This window comes from Erinaceus europaeus, chromosome 13, assembly GCF_950295315.1.
Source record: "Erinaceus europaeus chromosome 13, mEriEur2.1, whole genome shotgun sequence".
NCBI classification, from domain to species: Eukaryota; Metazoa; Chordata; class Mammalia; order Eulipotyphla; family Erinaceidae; genus Erinaceus; species Erinaceus europaeus.
Window position 1 is genome coordinate 95,663,534 of NC_080174.1, and position 23,349 is coordinate 95,686,882.

Sequence of the window (23,349 nt, forward strand, 5' to 3'; positions counted from 1 at the left end):
CATGACCAAGTGGGGTTTATCCCAGGCATGCAAGGTTGGTTTAATATACGTAAATCAATCAATGTGATCCACCACATCAACAAAAGCAAGACCAAAAACCACATGGTCATATCAGTTTATGCAGAGAAAGCCTTTGACAAAATACAACATCCCTTTATGATCAAAACACTACAAAAAATGGGAATAGATGGAAAATTCCTGAAGATAGTGGAGTCTATATATATTACACTTACAGCCAACATGATGCTCAATGGTGAGTAACTGGAAGCATTTCCACTCAGATGAGGTACTAGACAGGGCTGCCCACTATCACCATTACTATTCAACATAGTGTTGGATGTTCTTGCCACAGCAATCAGGCAGGAGCAAGGAATTAAAGGCATACAGATTGGAAGAGAAGAAGTCAAACTCTCCTTATTTGCAGATGACATGATAGTATACATGGAAAAACCTAAGGAATCCAGCAAGAAGCTTTTGGAAATCATCAGGCAATACAGTAAGGTGTCAGGCTATAAAATTAACGTTCAAAAGTTAGTGGCATTCCTCTATGCAATCATTAAGTTAGAAGAAATTGAAATCCAGAAATCGATTCCTTTTACTATAGCAACAAAAACAATAAAATATCTAGGAGTAAACCTAACCAAAGAAATGAAAGACTTGTATACTGAAAATTTTGAGTCACTACTCAAGGAAATTGAAAAAGACACAAAGAAGTGGAAAGATATTCCATGTTCATGGGTTGGAAAAATTAACATCATCAAAATGAATATATTACCCAGAGCCATCTATAAATTTAGTGCTATCCCCATCAAGATCCCAACCACATTTTTTAGGAGAATAGAACAAATGCTACAAATGTTTATCTGGAACCAGAAAAGACCTAGAATTGCCAAAACAATCTTGAGAAAAAAGAACAGAACTGGAGGCATCACACTCCCAGATCTTAAACTATATTATAGGGCCATTGTCAATAAAACTGCTTTGTACTGGAACATGAACAGACACACTGACCAGTGGAATAGAATTGAGAGCCCAGAAATGAGGCCCCACACCTATGGACATCTAGTCTTTGACAATGGTGCCCAGACTATTAAATGGGGAAAGCAGAGTCTCTTCAACAAATGGTGTTGGAAAAAATGGGTTGAAACATGCAGAAGAATGAAACTGAATCACTGTATTTCACCAAATACAAAAGTAAATTCCAAGTGGATCAAGGACTTGGATGTTAGACCACAAACTATCAAATACATAGAGGAAAATATTGGCAGAACTCTTTTTCCGCATAAATTTTAAAGACATTTTCAATGAAACGAATCCAATTACAAAGAAGACTAAGGCAAGTAATGAAATGAATCCAATTACAAAGAAGACTAAGGAAGCATAAACCTATGGGACTACATCAAATTAAAAAGCTTCTTCACAGCAAAAGAAACCACTCCCCAAACCAAGAGACCCCTCACAGAATGGGAGAAGATTTTTACATGCCATACATCAGATAAGAGTTTAATAACCAACATATATAAGGAGCTTTCCAGACTCAACAACAAGACAACAAATAACCCCATCCAAAAATGGGGGGAGGACTTGGACAGAGTATTCACTACAGAAGAGATCCAAAAGGCCCAGAAACACATGAAAAAATGCTCCAAGTCTCTGTCAGAGAGATGCAAATAAAGACAACAATAAGATACCACTTCACTCCTGTGAGAATGTCATACATCAGAAACGGTAGCAGCAGCCAATGCTGGAGAGGGTGTGGGGTCAAAGGAACCCTCCAGCACTGCTGGTGGGAATGTCAATTGGTCCAACCTCTGTGGATAACAGTCTGGAGAACTCTCAGAAGGCTAGAAATGGACCTACCCTATGATCCTGCAATTCCTCTCCTGGGGATATATCCTAAGGAACCCAACACATCCATCCAAAAAGATCTGTGTACACATATGTTCTTGGCAGCACAATTTGTAATAGCCAAAACCTGGAAGCAACCCAGGTGTCCAACAACAGATGAGTGGCTGTGCAAATTGTGGTATATATACACAATGGAATACTACTCAGCTGTAAAAAATGGTGATTTCACCGTTTTCAGCCGATCTTGGATGGACCTTGAAAAAATCATGTTGAGTGAAATAAGTCAGAAACAGAAGGATGAATATGGGATGATCTCACTGTCAGGCAGAAGTTGAAAAACAAGATCAGAAAAGAAAACACAAATAGAACCTGAAATGGAATTGGCATATTGCACCAAAGTAAAAGACTCTGGGGTGGGGGGGTGGGGAGAATACAGGTCCATGAAGGATGATTAAAGACATAGTGGGGTTTGTACTGTTAAGTGGGAAACTGGGGAATGTTATGCATGTACAAACTATTGTATTTACTGTTGAATGTAAAACATTAATTCCCCAATAAAGAAATAAATTTAAAAAAAAGGAAAACACAAGTATAACCTGAAATTGGCATAACGCACCAAAGTAAAAGACTCTGGGTAGGTTGGTGGGGAGAATACAGGTCCATGAAGGATGATAAATGACATAGTGGGGGTTGTATTGTTAAATGGGAAACTGGGCAATGTTATGCTTGCACAAACTATTGTATTTACTGTTGAATGTAAAACATTAACTCCCCAATAAAGAAATAAAAAAAATGAATAGAGCGAGTCAGGCGGTACTGCAGTGGGTTAAGCGCATGTGGCGCAAAGCGCAGACTGGCATAAGGATTTGGTTCAAGCCCCCGGCTCCACACCTGCAGGGGAGTCGCTTCACAGGCGGTGAAGCAGGTCTGCAGGTGTCTTTCTCTCCCCCTCCTTTCTCCATTTCTCTGTCCTATCTAACAATGACAACATCAACAACAATAACAACTAAAAAACAACAATAAAAACAACAAGGGCAACAAAAGGGAAAATAAATATAAAAATTTTTTTTTAATGAATAGAAGGAATCAGGCAGTCGTGCAGCAGGTTAAGCACACATGGTGCAAAGTGCAAAAGGACCGGCAGAAGGATTCTGGTTCGAGCCTGGGCTCCCCATCTTCAGGGGAGTCGGCTTCACAGGCGGTGAAGCAGGTCTGCAGGGGTCTCTCTCTCTCCCCTCTGTCTTCTCCATCTCTCTCCATTTCTCTCTGTCCTATCTAACAAGGACAACATCAATAACTACAATAATAACTACAAAAACAAAACAAGGGCAACAAATGGGAAAATAAATAGAGTAGTCCAGTAGGTGGCATAGTAGATATAGCATTGTACTCTCAAGCATGAGTTCAATTCCTAGCGGCACGTGTACCAGAGTGATGTCTGGTTCTTTCTGTCTCCCTCTTCCTATATTTCTCATAAATAAATAAATAAATAAATAAATAAATAAATAAATAAATAAGGGGTTGCTGGCACACCTGGTTGAGCACACAGGTTATAATGCACAAGGATCCAGGTTCCAGCACCCGGTCCCCACCTGCAGGGGGAGAGCTTTGCAGGTGCCTCTCTGCTGCTCTTCCTCACTATTTCCCCCCTTCCTTCTAAATTTCTCACTGTCTCTATTCAATAAATAAGATAATAAAATAATAATAAATAAATAAATACTATCTTTAAAAATAAATAAATAAATCAGTAAGCACCAGGCAGAGGTACACTTGCTTAAGCACACACACTACAATGTGCAAGAGCTCAGGCTCAATCCCCTAGTGCCCACCTGCAGGGGGGAAGCTTCACAAATGGTCTTTCTCTCTATCACCCTTCTCAATTTCTATCTCTATCAATAATAAAATTTTTAAGTAATTAACTAATCAAAATTATGATAGAGGAAGAAGTGAAGGGACTTCTCTGGTAGTCAGACATGGTTCCAAGTGGCGGGAACAAGGCCCTTTTGGACTTGCCTAGGAAGTTAGACAGCGTCACTCCTCTCACATCCTATTGGTCACAGCAAAGTCAAATGCCAACCCACGTTCAAGGCACTGGGAAAGGACTCCACTGGTGAGGAGACTGGGATGCGAGGCACAGCTGCCCCAGCCGAAGGCCCCAGCCCTTCAGCCAACACCGACCACCACAAGTGTGTGAGCCCAGTTTTTGAACTTCCAGACCTGCCACTAATGACTGCAGCCAGTCACGTGGGCCCAAGAGATATTGCAAAGCACAGTGTGGGGGTGCTCAACACAGGTGCCTCAGCTGCCCATCTGGAGCCAGGCTCCCTGGTCCCCTGACAGTGGAGAGGAGTTTTTCTCTCTTGTAGAGAAGTGGCTCTGTGGCCTGGGAGACTCTGCAGGGGATGATGTGCCAGACTTCCTTTCATAAGGTCCCAGTTCAATTCCTATCACCCAATGTACTTTAGTAATGCCTTGGTGTGCTCTTTGGCTGTTCTCTTCATAAATATGAAGAAGAGAAGGAAATGGAGCCTGAGAGATGGCTCACATGGAGCTTGACTCAGTACCCCACACAGGAGAGCCATAGCTCCAGAGCTAGGAACCCATCCATTCTTCTGTGTCTCTGCCTCTGTATCTAAAAGTCAGCCTAAAGTAGTGAGACACTTGCAACAATAAAGAGAAAAGTGGCTTTCACAGAAGACCTGATTGTGGAGGGAACTGTGTGTCTGTCTGAGCACCTCACTCTGAGGGAATTTTGTGTCAACTGAGCACCTCTCTGAAATGGAAACTGTGCGCCTGTCTGAGCACCTGACTGTGAAGGAACTGTGTGTCTGTTCGAGCATCTGACTGTGGAGGGAACGTTGTGTCTGTCTGAGAACTTGACTGTAGAGGGAATTGTGTGTCTAAGCACCTGACTGTGAGGGAACTGTGTATCTGTCTGAGCACCTGACTGTGAAGGAACTGTGTATCTGTCTGACCACCTGTGAAGGAACTGTGTGTCTGTCTGAGCACCTGACTGTGGAGGGACCTGTGTGTCTGTCTGAGCACTGGACTGTAGAGGAAACTGTCTGTCTGTCTGTCTGATCACCTGACTCTGGAGAGAATTGCGTCTCTGTCTGAACACCTGACTATGGAGAAAACTTTGTTTTTCTGAGCACCAGACAGTGAGGGAACTGTGTGTCTGACTGAGCACTTGACTGTAGAGGAAACTGTGGGTCTCCCTCAGCACCTGACTGTGAGAGAACCTTGTGTCTCTCTGAGAAAGTGACTGAGGAGGGAACTGTGTGTCTGTCTGAGAACCTGACTGTGGAGGGAACTGTGTGTCTGGCTGAACACCTGTGTGTGGAGGGAACTGTGTATCTGTGTGAGCACATGAATGTGGAGGGAACTGTGTGTCTGATTTGTAAACTCAGCCTAGCACAGGGGAGTTTACAGGAGAGAGGAGGGGAAGACAGAGAGGGGAGAGAAAGATAGACACTTGCAGACTTGCTCCATTGCCTGTGAAGTGACTCTCCTGCAGGTGGGGAGCTGGGGGCTTGAACCGGGATCCTTAGGCCAGTCCTTGTGCTTCACGCCATGTGTTCTTAACCTGCTGCACTACTGCCTGGCTCCCCCAACAATGGGTTTTAATGTAGTTTTTTTTCACCCATGCTGTTGATTGCTAAATGTAAGTCTGATCATGACACTGAATAAATGTGTCTTAAAAAAAAACAAAACACTGTGCTACTGAACATGAATAAATATGAACACTGGACACAGAGCTGGCTCACACAGGAGAGCATTTGCCTTACTGTATATGAGATTTCAGGTCTGAGCACCCCACGGAAACATCACAAGGAGGGAAAGTTCCACTTTGGGTGGAGCACTGTGGTGGAATTCTGTTGGTCATTACACCACATCCATTGCATTGCTGTGGCCTATTTACATAATCACTGTTTTGCCTGAGTCCCGCCCTGCCTGCAGGGTATTGTTTTTATCCCCACTGCTTAGATGGAAGCTTGCTATCTTAAGCTCTTTGTCTTCTCTTCACCCACTCTCCTACCAATTTTCCTTTTCCACTCCCATCTCAGAAGATATAAAAGGCAGTTTTTTCTAATCAATAAACATTGCATTGTGTTCCCACTCCAAGTCCCAGAGTCTCTCCCACGACGCTAGCCTGGCACAAGTTCCTGGTTCCTCTCCAGCATTTCTGAGTAAGCAGCAGCCCAGGCTGGCTCTGGTCGAGTTCTCTCCAACCCAGAGAGCACATGCCCGGGAAGAAACACCCTCAGGTTAGCCCAGCAGAATTCCTCCTCTCTCAACCTCTCAGAAACATAAAACAATGAAAAAGTCAACAACACATGAGTCCTGGGATCAGGCAAGCCCCAATTTTCTGGAGACCCCTCCCCCTGAAACTTAAAAAAAATTATTTCTAAAAAATAAACACTGAAAAAAACATAGGAAAAACAACTCCACACAATTCCCACCCCCCAGAACTCTGTATCCCAACCCCTGCCTTGACAGCTTTCCTAGTCTTTATCCCTCTGGGAGTATGGACCCAGAATTGTGGGATGCAGAAAGTGGAGGCCTGGCTTCTGGAATTGCTCCCTGCTGAACATGGACGTTGACATGTGGATCCATACTCCCAGCCTGTCTCTCTTTTTCCCTAGTGGGGCAGGGGTCTGGGGAGGTGGGGCTACAAGACACACTGGTGTGGTCATCTGCCCAGGGAAACCTGTTGGCATTATGGCATCTGGAACCTGGTGGCTAAGAAGAGTTGACATATAAAGCCAAACAAATTGTTGACTAATTATGAACCTAAAGGCTGGAATCATGCAGATGAAGATTTGGAAGTCTCCACTGTGTAGCTAGTTAGTAGGCATATTTTTGTTATATTCCAAAGAGCCCACTATTATACTAGGTTTTGTTTTTTTCTGAGCCTGAAATCTGATATGCAGGTGGACCCAAGTTATTATCTGGGGAGATGATTTCATGGCTGGAAAAAGAGCTAGAAAGCTGGATCAGGGAAGCGTAGCTCCCAAATATGGGAAAGGTGTATAAATATTGTCGACTGTAAACCCCATCAATTTGATCTGGGGCCCATATTCAAAACAATTTTGAAGTGAAACCATATGTCTGGGGCATGTTTGGGGTCAGTGAGTTAGCATAGCAGTGATACAACTAAAGTTCATGCTTGAGACTCAGTGTAACATGTTTCAGTCCTCAAAGTCACAATAACTCAGAACTCAGCATAGTTTTGGTAAGAAAACAATCAAACCCCACAACACTTCATCTCCACAAACCAACCTTTGGGTCCATGATTCTTTAACAATTTGTTTGGCTTTGTATGTTAACTCTCTTTTCAGACACCAGGTTCCAGATACCAACAGGATGCTGGCCAGGCTTCCCTGGACTGAAGACCCCACCAATGAGTCCTGGACCTCAGCTTCCCCCAGAGACTCACCCTTTCTAGGGAAAGAGAGAGGCAGACTGGGAGTATTGATCGACCAGTCAATGCCCATGTTCAGCCAGGAAGCAATTACAGAAGCTAGACCTTCCACCTTGTTGGTATGCTTTACATTGGTTTGGTCTCATTCCCCCTGCCTCGGGGAGATTGTGGTTTAGCCATTGCTAGTTTTGCGCTTCTCCCTTCTCCCTGCCCCCTATCCTACGTACTTCCTGAGTTCCTCTCCGCTGCAGGAGGAGAAAGATGGCAGAGCACATTGCCCACCTGTGAATAAAGATTAAACTGTGTTCTCAGCTCAGCTGTGTGTTTCTGGTATCTGTTATCCACCCGTGAAGCCAGCCCTGGCAAAAACAACACCACCTTCTACAACCCACAACGACCCTGAGTCCATGCTCCCAGAGGGATAGAGAATGGGAAAGCTATTGGGGGAGGGGATGGGATATGGAGATTGGGTGGAGGGAATTGTGTGGAGTTGTACCCCCAATCCTACAATTTTAATGTCTTCTTCCTTAAATAAATAAATTTTGAAAAAAGGAAAAAAATAAAAAAACAGTGCAGGTAAATAGCTCTCCTTATGATTACTCAGTCTGTTTACTTTGCCCTAGTTGATATGTCAATTTCTCCACTGTTCCTGAGTTAGAAATAGAGGTAGAGAAGTGGTGACTAAGATCTGCCATGTGATCAGGCTTCTACAGTTATTGGTGTGAAGTAACCTGTTGGAGCCTTTTCTGTGGAGTCTCAGGGACAGCTGCTTATGCATGGGAGCAGATGAAGGAAGTAAGAGAATAGAGCTGTGGGGGCTGTTCTCTTTGATGTCTACCACACCCAGCATTGTCTAGAGACAGGCTGGGCAGCAGGGTAGGTGGGGAGTCAGCCATGCCAGACGAGACAGGCAGTGGGGAAGCCCAGTAAGTGGCCTCAGCTCAGTCAAATGTGAGACAATTTGACTAGTTAATGGGCATGCTGGGAGGCTGTTGAGAGGAGTGTTGATGGCATCCAAGTTGAAGACAGTTTCACTATAAAGGAGAGGAGAGGGGGTCAGGGTGGTAGTGCAGTGGAGCCAAGAATAAGGACTGGACTAAGGATCCTGGTTCCAGTCCCCGGCTCCCCACTTGTACAGTGCTTGCCTCAAGCGGTGAAGCAGGTGTGCAGATGTCTGTCTTTCTCTTCCCCTGTCTTCCCCTTCTCTCTCCGTTTCTCTGTTTTATCCAACAACTACAGAAATATAAACAAGGGTAACAAGAGGGAAAAAATGGCTTCCAGGAGCAGTGGATTCCTAGTGCAGTCACTGAGCCCCAGCAATAAGCCTGGAGGGAAAAGAAAAAAGAGAGAGAATAGAGCTCTGTGGTGACCCCAGCAGGAGTTTGGGGCTATTAGCACACAAATGACCTCAGCCTGAGGATGTGCTTCAGAGAAGGGGATGTATAGAAGCAAGGGACTTTGAGAATGTGAGTCTCTTTGGCTAAGGCTTCTTCTCAAGGTCAGATGCATCTCGGTGGAGGTGCTCCAAGCATCCATCTGCAATGTCTACTTCTCTTGGGAACTGAACACGTTTGACTCTGCTAGCTGGTAAACTTCTAGAACCCTCCATAGCCATGAGCAACCTTTCCCAGAGATTATAATAGTTTATCTTATGGGACTAACCTTTTGATAACTATATTCAGATGTTACAGACTTAATGTACGCTTAAGCCTTGATGATGAGGGTATTTTGCCTTTCACCTATTTCACCCTAATAAACCTTGTATTATTTAAACCAGTTCCCAGCTCCTGCCATGAATCCTTTTATGCACCTCAGCAGCAGCCACAAGCAGCCCCAACCCCCAAACCCATTCTTTAAGTTAATTTACAACAGAGCTGTGTTCTGAGGAGGGAAGTCTTTGATAATGTGTAGGGGAGCAACAATCATGGTTGTAGACAGTGAACCTTTGTTTTCATAGAGGAGTGGGGACCATGAAGCCAAAGGAGTTAGAGAGAAAAAGCTTCATTCAGGGAAGTAATATGAGTGCTTCACTCAACTCAGGGCTTTGATATGAAAGGAAAATTAAAGATGAGACTAAAGAGTAAAAGTAGGCTTAGATGTCATCAAGTCAGTGACATTAAGCATCACCTTCTATTTAAGATTAGAAAAAATTATGGTGTGGGAGGTAGTGTAGTGGATAAAAATTGGGCCATTAAAACATGAGGTTCTGGGGCTGGGTGGTGGCGTGCCTGGTTGAACACATATGGTACAGTGAGCAAGGACCCAGGCTCAAATCCCCGGTCCCCACCTGCAGGGGAAAACTTCACGAGCAGTGAAGCAGTGCTTCAGGTGTCTCTCTTCCTCTCTGACCCCCCTTCCCTCTCAATTTCTGGCTGTCTCTATCCAATAAATAAAGATAATTTTAAAAATTAAGAAGAAAAACCATGATGTTCTGAATTCAATCCATGGAACAGTCTTTTACTTTGGTGCAAGACAACCAGACTGTAAATAATTAATCCTCCTAATAAATTAAGAAAGAAAAAAGAAAAAGATTAAGTAGATGTCAACTGCCAGCAGAGAGATGGAAAAGAGAAACAGCCTTATTGACCAGAGGTGGGATCTTCACCAGATGGTCGAGGTCCCTCCAGGGTAGAGGGGCTTCAATCCTGTGCAAGGACAGAGCCAAGTTCCTTCGCCAGATCGTGTCCTGGTTGTCTTCCTGCGATCCCCTCTTGTTCCACGGTCACTCACCAGAAGTGCTCCCATCCTCAAATTCCTCCAAAGATTTGTTACTCAGAGGTGAAGAGGTCTGTGTCTCCTTCCTCCTTTAGCTCAAGAGACTCCTTTCTAAGTAATAGTGACACTGACAACCCCATAGTGCCTGAAGTGCTGTGCACCCCCTACACAAACACACACTGATTGTATCCTAGAGCTTCAAGGTTGGTCTTATGGAGGGACCCATCCACCTCATTAAACAAGATAATCCTGAAGCATGTGGGGGCTGGGTGGTTGCACACCAGGTAGAAAGCAAACATTATAGTGAACAAACCAGAGTTTGAGTCCCCAGTCCCCACATGCAGGAAGAAAGCTTCACGAGTGGTGAAGCAGAGCTACAGGTGTCTCTCTCTCTCTCTTCCTCTCTTTTTCCCACCCTGTCGCTTTCTGGACACCTCTATGTAATACATAAATACATATAATTATGTGTAAACAAATGATCCTGTGGCAGTCAGTCCGGCAGAAGTGCAGCAGGTAAAGCATACGTGGCGCAAAGCACAAGGACCAGGGTAAAAATCATGGCTCGAGCCCCCAGATACCCACCTGCAGGGGAGTTGCTTCACAGGCAGTGAATCAGGTCTGCAGGTGTCTATCTTTCTCTCCCCCTTATTGTGCTCCCCTCCTCTCTCCAGGTCTTTCTGTCTGATCTAACAATGATGACATAATAACAGTAACTACAACATCAATAAAAAACTACAAGGGCAACAAAATGAAAAATGTTAAATATTTAAAAAATTAAAATAAATAAATAATAATACTGGCATGTGTGGACCAATTTAGGAGAATTTGAAGAAGTCGCATGGCCTCTCTGGGCTTCAACTGTCCTTACGTTGAAGTAGGTACTGGATCTGCATTTCTTCCAGATTCTGATGGCATATTCCTGGGCCATCCACTGTACACACAATGCTCCAAGTGTCAAAGAGGTGGGAACAGCTAAAGGTGTGGATACTAGACTTTGGGACATAATTCCCATATGGCTGACGTCAGACTGGGACTATAGTAAGACTCACACAAATCCACAAGGGTGTGGTGTGTGGGAAGGGACTTAGTGTCTGCTGGACTCTAAGTTGACCATTGGAAGGTGACAAGAGATCCCCAAGGTTCCCCAGCCTCCCGCGTCAGGGGCCTAGGCTAGCAGAGCTGTGTGGAAGAGACTGCGAGAGGGTCATGGCTAAGCCAGCCTGGACAGCTTAAGGGCGCAGCCCACTCCTGCAGACATGCCAGGAACTGCTAAATGGAGCTCACCCCTGGGGCCTGGATGAAAAGATGCCGCTTATCGTCGGGGAGCTGCCTATCCTGCATTGGAGCAGAGGACAGTCTGTGAAATGCATCAGCAGAAGAGAGCCTTGTCCAGTTACTGCAGTGTGAGGAACAGCAATCCCACCACCTGTGACATTTTTGTTCACACAGGGAAGCATTGGAAGAGAGGGTTCAGGGAAGGGGGCAGCAGAATACACAAGACCACTGAGCTCATGGGCCGAATGTAAACAGAACCACAGGAAAGTCTATGCAGACTAATGGACCCCTTATACAGAGACAGAAAACTTTCTCTGCCCAAGAGTTAACGGAAAAGTCTGTTAAAGCAAAGAGCACTGCTCCTGTCTCAGAGGACACCTATCCAGAAATAGAGTTCTTTCCCTTTAATCCTCTAGATTTTGAGAGCTTTGACCTGCTTGAAGAACATCAGATTGCATACCTGCCCTTGAAAGGTGTGCCCCTCATGATTCTTGAGGACAAGTAACTTTACAGGCTGCTGAACCTGGTTCCCCTTTCCCTTGTGAAGATGCCCAGCCCACTGTGGGAATCTGATATGTTCCAGTCTCCTTCAAGCATTCTGTCAGCCCTGGACATTGAATTGCTGCCTTTTTTGGTATGAATGACCTATTTAAACTTGACACGTTGTGGTTTGTGAATCTAACTTTGTATTAATAAAACAGTTCTTTAAGAGAAAGAAAGAAAGAAAAAAAAAGAGACAGGCAGAGAGTATGGATCGACATGTCAATGCCCATGTTCACCAGGGAAGCAATTCCAGAAGCCACATCTTCCATCTTCTGCATACACACAATGACTATAGGTACATACTCCCAGAGGGTTATAGAATAGGAAAGCTTCTAACCTGCTACAAGTTTTGTTTCATAGTAAGTAAATTGCAGCTGTCAAGTTCTCTACAGAAAAGTGGTATTCCAGCAGCTGACCTTCCTCATACAACGTTCCACCCCCTGGCATTCTTCCGTGGACATCTGCTTTGGACTGGCATTTCTATTGGACTCACTGGTACAACTCTTGGACACTTTGCACAAAACTAGCAGCTTCCCTTTATGCTGCTGGGTTTCTCAAAGACTAACTGGAGCCAGCTGCCTTGGGACTCTAGGCCATATCCCCGCCCCCATGCTAGGTAATGCCCACAGAGAAAAAAAAAAAAAAGCCTGTCGAGACAAGTAACGCCCCGCAGAGGCTCACACCTGAGAGCTATTATATTGAAATACAAGCCTCTGTATCATGTCTCACGTTGCATCTCTCTCTAATCTATAGTACAGATTATGCTCAAAAGACTGACTTCTGGGAGTCAGATAGTAGGGTAGCAGGTTAAGCACATGTGGCGCAATGCACAAGTATCAGGTCTGCAGGTGTTTATATTTCTCTCCCCGTCTTCCCCTCCTCTCTCCATTTCTCTCTGTCCTATCAAATAACGATGACATCAGTAACAACAATAACTACAACACTAAAACAACAAGGGCAACAAAAGAGAAGTTTAAAAAAAACATTGATTTCCATTGCGAATATGTTCATGTGTTTCAAAATTAGTGGAACATTGGAAAGCTTTATGACTTTCTTGGGGTTTTGTTTCACTGTGAATTCTTTCATGTCTACATAGAGGACCAGAATAACAGAATGTTTTCAACACTGCTTATACTTATCAAATTTCTCTCCATTCTGAGTTATTTCATGTTGACAACGATGACTGGCCTGAATCAGTTTTGCTGTTCACTTTCACTGGGTTTCTCTCCACTGTGAGATGTTTCTCGTCTCCAAAGAACATTGACTTAAATGAATGTTTGACTACACTGTTTACATCCATGAGGTTTCTTTCTCTCCCCTGTGAGTTCTACCATGTAAGTGAAGAGAACTAGACTCCATGAATGCTTTACTTCATTGTTTACATTCATATGGCTTCTCTGCACTGTGAGTTCTTTCATGTTTCTGAAGATAACTTGAACTGAATGTTTTACTACACTGTTTACATTCATAGGGTTTCTCTCTACTGTGAATTCTTTCATGTTTTTGAAGACTACTGGAACAACTGATGTTTTACTACATAGTTTACATTCATAGGGTTTCTCTCCACTATGAGTTTGTTCATGACTCTGAAGATGACTGTACTGACTGAATGTCTTGCTACATAGTTTACATTCATAGGGTTTCTCTCCATGTGAATTCTTTTATGTTTCGAAAGAGTACCAAAATCACTGAATGTTTTACTACATAGTTTACACTCATGGGGTTTCTCTCCACTGTGAGTTCTTTCATGTACCCGAAGATGAGTGTATTGCCTGAATGTTTTACTCCATAGTTTACATTCATAGGGTTTCTCTCCACTGTGAATTCTTTCATGTGTCTGAAGACTACTGGAACAACTGAATGTTTTACTCCATAGTTTACATTCATAGGGTTTCTCTCTACTGTGAGTTCTTTCATGTTGTTGAAGATGAATAGAATAAGTGAATGATTTGTTGTATACTTCACATCCTTGAGATTTTCTACCATTCTGACATTTTTGCCCTCAAAGATTTTCACTGCTGTATAACTGTAAAAATAATGAACAATTAATGACATTTTAATACATAAGAATGTAATTGCTTCTATTATCAAGATGCATGAAATTATTTTACATAATGAGCCACAAAATCAGACATTAACAATAGATTTCACTAAAAACATATACTGAAAAAAATCACAAATATTCAAAATTATAAAAAGATCTTAAGGGAGTCAGGTAGTAGCACAGAAAGTTAAGCACAAGTGGTGCAAAGAGCAAGGACCGGTTAGGATCCCAGTTCAAGCCCCTGGCTCTCCACCTGCAGGGTAGTCACTTTACAGGTGTTAAAGAAGTTCTTCAGGTGTCTCTCTGTTTCTCTTCCTCTATATCTCCCCCTTCTCTCTCAATTTCTCTGTCTCTATCAATTAACAAATGAAAAAAAATTTTAAAAAGATCTCAAATTAAAAGTAAAGTTAAAAAAACTGGTAAAAAGTGGCTGTGCTTGGGAGTCAGGAAGTAGCACAGTGGGTTAAGCACACATGGCACAAAGCGTAAAGACAGGTTTAAGGATCCCCGTTTGAGTCCCTGACTCCCCACCTGCAGGGGAGTCTTTTCACCAGTGTTAAAGCAGGTCTTCAGGTGTCTATCCTTCTCTCCCCCTCTCTCCATTTCTCTCTGTCATGTCCAAAATCAATGACAACAACAATAAAACAAGGGCAACAAAAGGGAATAAATAATTACATATTGAATAAAAGACTATACAAAAAGGTGGCAGTGATTATAAATTTTATGTTTTTGTTTTTATTATAAATATTATTTTCTTAAAAATTGTATTAAAAGAGCTGCTATGTAATTAAGTCAGTAGAGAGCACACAATTAAGAGCCTGTAAGTTGGGAGTTGGGTGATAGTTCAGCGGGTTAAGCATAGGTGCCACAAAGCACCAGGACCTGACTAAGGATCTAGGTTAGAGCCCTGGGTACCCACATGCAAGGAAGTTGCTTCATAAGTGGTGAAGCAGGTCTGCAGGTGTGTCTTTCTCTCTCCATCCTCTCTCCATTTCTCTCTGTCCTATTCAACAATGACAACATCAGTAACTACAGCAATAAAACATAGGCAACAAAAGGGAATGGATAAATAAATAAATAAATAAATAAAAAACCGTAAGTCTACAACAGGGAAACCATGTAGGCACCAGATCTTGGTAAATTACACAGAGACCAAATATTTGAAAACACAGCAGCTTTCTGGGTGGTATATCATGCTTTACAGTAAATGTAACTCTCATCTTTGTTTACTCCCATGCAAGTTATGCTGCTCTTTGGTAGAATGTTCTTGTACTTTTTATAAAATTACAAAAAATTATAAAGTCTTAGAAATGATACAAATAGTGGTCTGGGAGGTGGCACAGTGGATAAGGCACTAGACTCTCAAGGATGAGGTCCCGAGTCCAATCCCCAGCAGCACATGTAGTAGAGTGATGGCTGGTTGTTTTTCTCCTATCTTTCACATGAATAAATTAATTAATTTAAAAAGGAAAGAAATAATACAAATAGATTGAATTATTTTTATTTTCTTTACCAGAGCACTACTCAGCTTTGGTTTATGATGTTGCAGGGGATTGAACCTGGGACTTGACAGAGACTCATGCATGAGCCTGTTTGTATAACCATTGTGCTGTCTACCCCCACCCTGAAATTTTTTTTCCCCCGTAACTGTTTATTAGAATGTGAGTATATTTCAAATCAACAAACTAAAAAAGAAAAAAGGGGGAAAAACCAATTACAGAGCATGCATAAGATACAAAGTAGCAATTTACAAATAGGTCGCAGGGTCTTGATAACCGATACACTAAATAGCAACCAGAAGGACGGGGGAGAGCAATGCCTTCCGTGCCCCCACACATCATGAGCACTGCGAGACAGAGGGGTAGCTGCCAGACAGGAAGCCGCGCAAGCCCACATCAATATGGGGGGGGGGGGCTAATTCCACCATCCTGAGTGGTATCGCCTCAGCTGACACAGCTTTCAGAACGCTGCAGGGTGAAGTGCTTCATGTCATCCACAGGAAAAGCGAACACTGTGCACGCTTCGGAGTGCGAATGCTAGCTGCTGGGAACTTCAGTGCTGTGGCGGGTCTGGACACGGCTACTCAGACTCAAGGCGCCGCTTCACCTACACGCTGGCCTTCTTCAGTCAGACTGTCACCACGTACTGGAGGGAACCGTGGTCCAGGATCTACTGCAAAGCTTAAAACTCAGCAACGCTAACAGAATTATCCACGCTGCTGGTGGGCATAGTGGTCAGTGCTACTAGGCTGCATTCACTTGGCAACTTGAGACTAAAGCATCAGACCAGCTACTGTAACTCGGCAATGAGAGCCGCACTGCGACCTACTGCTGGGGGTGGAGTGGAGTGGAGGGGCCTGGGGCCAGCCGAGCACTGCCTCGGGGGCGCCCGATCCCCCGGCCCCTGGCCAAGAGGGCAGCTGACCACACTGCTCCTGAAACCGGAGCAGACTTCCATGTTTACCCAGAGAATTCTAGTCAGGAAAAGTGTCCCCTCACCAGTCAACTTTGATACTTCTATTAAAAAAAAAAAAAAAAAAAAAAAGTCGAAACCCAAAATGTGCTAGGCTCCACAAGCCTGTTAAGGCATTTTAGAAACCGGCTTCCGGAAGAGCGGGGACATGTTCAAGCTCTCCTGGTCCTGCCGCTTCTAAGGCAGCTTCTGAGCTGAGCAGCTGTGGGCAGGCTGCTCTGGCGACCACGACAGCTGATTTCTAGTCTTTAGTCTCATCTTTAGTCTCATCTGCTCCAGACCAGTAACTGGGCCGGAAGTTCAAGGGATCACCATCTATCATCCTACAGTGACAGGCTTCCAAGAGGAGAAGGCGACACTTACTGAGGAATCCAAACATTCAGTTTATTAAACTGAGGCTACTGAAGCCATAGCACGGGAAAAGAAAAAGGGAAGCAGCAGTCATTCAGGACAGGTGGGCGGCTTTGGAAAGCGAAAATCAAAAGGCCTAAGACACGGGAAAATTCATAGGGGTGAGAAAGTGACCGAACACAAAAGTGACCACGAGAATTACAAATATATTTAAATCTCAGACCTGGGAAACGGACTGTACACAGCCTGCTAGGAGAGGGAGAGAGGCGCCCTAGATGTTCTGGCAGCACTGCGCCTTTGGCTTGTTCTCAGTGGTGGGCGGGACATGGATGGGCACCACGTTGTTGCTCGGAGACAAGTCATTTTCGCGCCTGTCTGACATCTGCTTCTGGGACACGATGCGGTAGATCTCTGTCAGGATTGTCTGGAAAGCAGCTTCTACGTTTGTGGAGTCGAGAGCAGACGTCTCGATGAAGGACAGGCCGTTCTTCTCCGCGAAGGCGCGGGCCTCGTCGGTGGGCACGGCGCGCAGGTGGCGCAGGTCGCTCTTGTTGCCCACCAGCATGATGACGATGTTGCTGTCGGCGTGGTCACGCAGCTCCTTCAGCCAGCGCTCCACGTTCTCGTAGGTGAGGTGTTTGGCGATGTCGTACACCAGCAAGGCGCCCACGGCTCCGCGGTAGTACGCAGACGTGATGGCGCGGTAGCGCTCCTGGCCGGCCGTGTCCCAGATCTGCGCTTTGATGGTCTTGCCGTCCACCTGGATGCTCCGCGTGGCGAACTCCACCCCGATGGTGCTCTTGCTCTCGAGATTAAACTCATTTCGAGTAAATCGGGACAGGAGGTTACTCTTCCCAATGCCAGAATCTCCAATAAGGACGACTTTGAACAGGTAGTCGTACTCGTCGTCGCGGGTGCCCATGGCGCGGCCGGGAGCGGAGGGGCGGCGGCGGCGGCGGCGGCGGCGGCGGCGGCGGGACGGGGGGCGTCCCCTGAAATTTTTTTTAAGAATTTATTTCTTGGGGAGTCAGGCGGTAGTGTAGTGGGTTAAGAGCACCTGGCACAAAGCTCAAGGATAGGCCTAAGAATCTCAGTTCAAGCCCCAGGATCTCCATCTGCAGGGGAGTCACTTCACAAGCGGTGAAGCAGGTCTGCAGATGTCTGTCTTTCTCTCCCCCTCTGTTGTCTTCCTCTCCTCTCTCCATTTCTTTCTGTCCTATCCAACAACAACATCAATAACAACAATAAAACAAAGGCAACAAATGGGAATAAAAAATATTTCTTTACTCATGAGAAAAATAGAGAAAGACCCAGACACCAATCTAGTACACGTGTTGCCAAAGACCAAACTCAGGACCTCATGGTCGAGAAATCCAGTGCTTTATCCACTGCGCCACCTCCTGGACCACAAGACTGAATTTGCGATCCATTATGAGTCACAATCAAACCCTGCTCACTTAACACTGTCTCCATTTACACACTGGTGAAGAAATTGTCTTCTAGTTGAAAAATTAAAGACGATCAGAGTTACCTATTGAAAGAAAGTTCCTCAAGTTTTCACATCACATCTCTGTAGAGTTTCTTCTCTGAAGGATTCAATAGTGTCCACTCCTCTTGAGTGAACATCACAACTACATCTTCATAGGTCACTGAGCCCTAAAATATGTGCAATGTGTTGATGTGAGAAAATGTGAGTGACAAGCAGATTAGCCATTCAATCTCTACTTTAGGAAGCCTGTGAAGGATTGTATCATCTGCAAACATGTCTTTGGTGACTTGAAAATTAAATACCTCTTAATCATGGTCTAGAAGTTGGTACATTGATTAGAACACAGGTCTCACTTTCACGAGGCCCTGAGTAGAATCCCTGCCATCTCACATGACAGATAGATATCCCTATTCTCACTCTTCCCCTCTATACTTTTGTAATTAGTAAATGATAAAACCTTAGGGCTGTGTGGGAGTACAACTGATAGGATGCTCACGTTGCCATATAAAAGGACTGAGATTCTATATATCCTTGTTCTCACATGTATGGCGTGGGGGGGAGGCACAGCACTCTTCACAAGCGGTGGAGCAGTTATGGACATGTTCTTCCTTCTTTATAATGTAAAGTTTATATGGGTAAAGAGAATTTGATAGGGAGAGTGAAGTAGAAGGTAACTTGAATTGAACTTATAGGTACTTAGAGCTCAAAGTTGGTGTGTCTTCTATCTTGAGTTCTTCTCATTAAAAGGAAATAAACATTAATTTCATTTATTATATATAAATAACAATTTCATATGACACACACAGAGATAAAGATATCTCTACTTCACTTTCTACCTCACTTTTTCTTATTAAATTATTTTCACCTACATAAAACTCAAAAATATAGCTAAGAAAGAAAATGGCCACTGGGTGTAAAGAATTCATAATGAAGCCACAGTGATTTAAAAAAAAAGATGGGGAAAAAAAGAAAACATATGATGATTATGATAAGTTTGTTAGAAATGAAACATCTCATAGTCCAGGATGTCCTGCAGTGGTAAGTCTTTGGACTCTCAAGTTGAGGTGCCGAGTTTGATCCCCAGCAGCACATGTACCAGAGTGATAACTGGTTCTTTCTCTCTCCTCCTATCTTTCTCATAAATAAATAAATGGGGTGGGGGAGGAGAAATAACCCTGGTGGCAGAAAAAAAGTGGAGGCCAAGAAAGAGAATTGTTCCCCAGTAATCTACATTCTCCTCAAATTCGCTCTATCATAGGAAGTGAAATATAATTTATAAATACAAAAAGATGCTATAAGGAGGAGGGAGCCCTAATGGAAAGTCTGTGGCAGTGTAAGGGTCTTACATTCCTTAAGATGCACTTGGATGTTACAACAGTAACCAAAAAACCTATAGAAGTCATCCTCAGTACAGTACTTAATTTCTGATTTGGAAATGTCTTCAGAGACCTGAGCTCAACATCAGTGATAAATAAATAAAAGGAAAAATGAACCACTGAGACTACATCAAACTGAAAATATTTGGTATAATGACAAAACCTATCACCAAGACAAAGAGATGCAGTAAAAAAAAAAACATATTTACATGCTATACATCAAAAGGCTAATCAGCAACATATGTACTCACACAACTCAGTAGAGTAACATCAACAACCACAGTAAATGTGCAGAAAGACATTTATAATCTTTTTAACCAAGAAGATGTTTATTCACAGGGCAATTAAAAATTGCTCACAATCCCTGTCAGATACCTGTATATTACAACTATAAAGCTTCATTTTTAAAAAAGGAGTAACTCTGGTTTAATCATCTTTTGTAGATTTACTAATTTTATAATATCTTTGACAAAGGTTAGGAAAAGCACACATGGAAACTAAGCAGAATTTTGTTAGATCTCTGATATGCCGGGACAGACATCTTTCTCAATAGGAATAGTGGATTAATGCCATTACTTGTATTTGCAAAAATTAAAACATTTTCAACAGTTCTATGTCACTAACCAACGTAAGAATTATTCATCCTATATAGAATGCTGGGCAGATGTGCTCGCTTCGGCAGCACATGTACTAAAATTGGAACGATACAGAGAAGAATAGTATGGACCCTGCACAAGGATGACACAAATTCGGGAAGCATTCATAAAAAAAAAAAAAAAAAAGAATGCTGGGTAGAGAAAAAGAAGGCTAGGGGGTCAAGTGGTGGCACACTTTGTTAAGTGTTCACTTTATTGTGTGCCGAGACCCAGTTCAAGCCCCCTGTCCCCATCTACAGAAGGAAAGCTTCTTCATGAATTGTGAAGCAGGGCTGCAGGTTTCTCTCTATCTCTCCCTTTCTATCTACCCTGCTCCATCCATTTCTCTTGGTCTCAATCCTTTGTTAAATAAATAAACAAATAGTATCTTAAAAATCTACTTTAAAAAAGACAGAAAATTCCTTCTAGCTCCATCCAAGATGAGTCAGAGAAGGTGGGTTCACTGTTCTTAATAATTGCGTAGTATTCCATTGTGTATATATACCACAACTTTCTCAGCCACTCATCTGTTGGGCACCTGGGTTGCTTCCAGGTTTTCACAATCATGAATTGTGCTGCTATGAACATAGGTGTACACATATGTTTTTGGTTGGGTGTTATGGTGTCTTTGGAGTATATCCCTAGGAGAGGAATTACTGGGTCATACGTAAGGTCCATGCCTAGTCTTGTGAGAGTTCTCCAGACTGTTCTCCACAGAAGCTGGACCAGTTTACATTCCCACCAGCAGTGCAGAAGGGTTTCTCTGTTGCCACAGTCTCTGCAGCATTTGTTGCTGCTGTCCATTTTGATGTTTGCCATTCTCACAAGGGTGAGGTGCTATCTCAATGTTGTCTTTATTTGCATTTCTCTGACAATCAGTGACCTGGAGCAATTTTTCATGTGTTTGTTACCCTTTTGGTTTTCTTCTGTTGTGAATATTCTGTTCCTATCCTCTGTCCATTTTTTTATGGGGACATTTGCTTTTTTGGTGCTAAGTTTGCTGAGCTCTTTGTATATTTTGGTTGGTTATTAGCCTCTTGTCTGATGTATGGCATGTGAAGATCTTCTTCATTCTCTGCGGGGTCTCTTGGTGGTGTGATAGTTTCTTTGGCTGTGCAGCTTTTTAATTTGATGTAGTCTCATTGATTTGTTATCATTTTCTATTTCTTTTTTTAAAAATAGTTTTATTTATTTATTGGATAAACAGCCAGAAATTGAGAGGGAAGGGGGGGCTAGAGAGGAAGAGACACAGAGAATCACCTGCAGCTCTGCTTCCCCACTTGTGAAGCTTTCCCCCTGCAGGTGGGGACTGGGGACTCAAACCTGGGTCCCTTACACACTGTAACATGTGCACTCAACCAGGTGTGCCACCACCCAGCCCCTCTCACTTTCTATTTCTTTGACTACTGACTCAGTTTTCAGTATACAAGTCTTTCACTTCTTCAGTCAGGTTTATTCCTAGGTATTTTATTGATATTGCCGCAACAGTGAATGGCAGTGAATTCTGGATATCCTCTTCTTTGGATTTAGTGTCTGCATAAGAAAATGTCACTGATTTTTGTACACTGACTTTGTAGCCTGATACTTCGCTATATTGCCTAATAACTCCCAGTAACTTTCTACTGGATTCTTTAGACTTTTCTTTTTTAAAAAAAAACATTTTTAAAAATATTTATTTATTCTCTTTTGCCCTTGATGTTTTATTGTTGTCCTTGTTGTTGGATAGGACAGAGAGAAATGGAGAGAAGAGAGGAAGACAGAGAGGGGGAGAGAAAGACAGACACCTGCAGACCTGCTTCACCGCCTGTGAAGCGACTCCCTTGCAGGTGGGGAGCCGGGATCTCAAACCGGGATCATTGTGTCCAGCTTCGTGCTTTGCATTATGTGCGCTTAATCACTGTGCTACCACCCGACTACCTTAAAAAACATTTTTATATATTTATTTATTTTCCCTTTTGTTGCCCTTGGTTTTTTAAAAATTTTTGTTGTAGTTATTATTATTGTTGTTATTGATGTTGTCATTGTTAGGACAGAGAGAAATGGAGAAAGGAGGGAAAGAAATGGAGAAAGGAGGGGAAGACAGAGAGGGGAAGAGAAAAATAGACACCTTCAGACCTGCCTCACCGCATGCGAAGTGACTCCCCTGGAGGTGGGGAACTGGGGGCTCTAACTGGGATCCTTACTCCAGTCCGTGCGCTTTGCACCACATGCACTTAACCCTCTGCGCTACAGCCTGACTCCCTTTTTTTTTTAAAGAATTTATTTATGTATTCATGAGAAAGATAGGTGTAGAGAAAGTACCAGCCATCACTCTGGGATATGTGCTGCCAGGGTTCAAACTCAGAACCTCTAGTGCCTTAGCCACTGCGTCACCTCCCAGACCACTTTTTGAAAAGAGACAGAGACAGCTGCAGCTCTACTTGATCGCTTGTGAAGCTCTCCCCTTTCAGGTGAGGAGCAGAGGCTCGAACCTGGATCCTTGCACATTGTAACATGTGTGCTCAACCAGGTGCACCACCACCCCGGCTCCTTTTTATGCTTATCTACATATACTATCCTATCAACTGCAAATAGTGAGAGCTTGACTTCTTCTTCCCTTCTGATCTGTATTCCTTTGATTCCATTCTCTTGTCTGATTGCTATGGTGAGAACTTCCAATAACAGTCATCTCTATCAGGAACAACAAAATAGACCCCTTTGTGGGGCCCTATAAGGCCTGCCCTCAACTTGGATCTAAAATAGTAGAGAATGTTCCATCCTCCAAAGAGATGCTGGACAACATACTCTATCTGAGGAAGATGGTTCCTGATATAAATTAAAATACAACTTATTCAAGAGGAAAAAGAAACAGACTCTCATGTGGGGCAAGTCACTTACCCAAGAAACTGCCATCTCTTCCTCGTTCCCTGAATGTCTTTCAGGCCAGAAAAAGGAAGATCAATCACAGCAATAGCTTGAGACTGTTTTAAATCTAGGAACACAGCCTCTTCACTGGACAGTATGGCCCCTAGATGGAAGATACTGTAGTGAATAAAAGGTACAATACCCTGCTGTGCAATGTGAACAGAAAGATTATGGAACATTTAGTGAGTTATCCTGCCTATTAGGACTACTACAAAGCCCACAAATTATACTGACATCTGACATCTCTTTCCAACCTTTTACTTTTTATTCAA

The 23,349-nt window shown here is 43.3% G+C and overlaps 2 protein-coding genes and 1 non-coding gene across 3 annotated transcripts in view; 1 reads left to right on the forward strand and 2 right to left on the reverse strand.

Annotated features, from left to right (window-relative positions):
* The window catches only part of LOC132542421 (zinc finger protein 709-like), a 215,596-nt gene that overhangs the window by 95,254 nt on the left and 96,993 nt on the right, over positions 1-23,349 (reverse strand). The window contains exon 2 of the mRNA XM_060205017.1: positions 23,051-23,180. Within this exon, the coding sequence (XP_060061000.1) occupies positions 23,051-23,065 (15 nt within the window). The 5' untranslated portion in view covers positions 23,066-23,180. The remainder of the gene's footprint in view (positions 1-23,050; positions 23,181-23,349) is intronic.
* On the reverse strand, positions 16,860-17,657 carry LOC132542432 (ras-related protein Rab-11A-like). Its single transcript, XM_060205049.1, has one exon. It carries the CDS (start codon positions 17,593-17,595, stop codon positions 16,945-16,947), a length of 651 nt encoding a protein of 216 aa, XP_060061032.1. The 5' UTR covers positions 17,596-17,657; the 3' UTR covers positions 16,860-16,944.
* Positions 20,205-20,309, forward strand: LOC132532503 (U6 spliceosomal RNA). Its single transcript, XR_009544457.1, has one exon. It is a non-coding gene; the product is annotated as a U6 spliceosomal RNA (small nuclear RNA).

Excerpts from the sequence above, each read along its gene's own strand:
- LOC132542432 (XM_060205049.1), bottom strand. The coding sequence starts at position 17,595 with ATGGGCACCCGCGACGACGAGTACGACTACCTGTTCAAAGTCGTCCTT.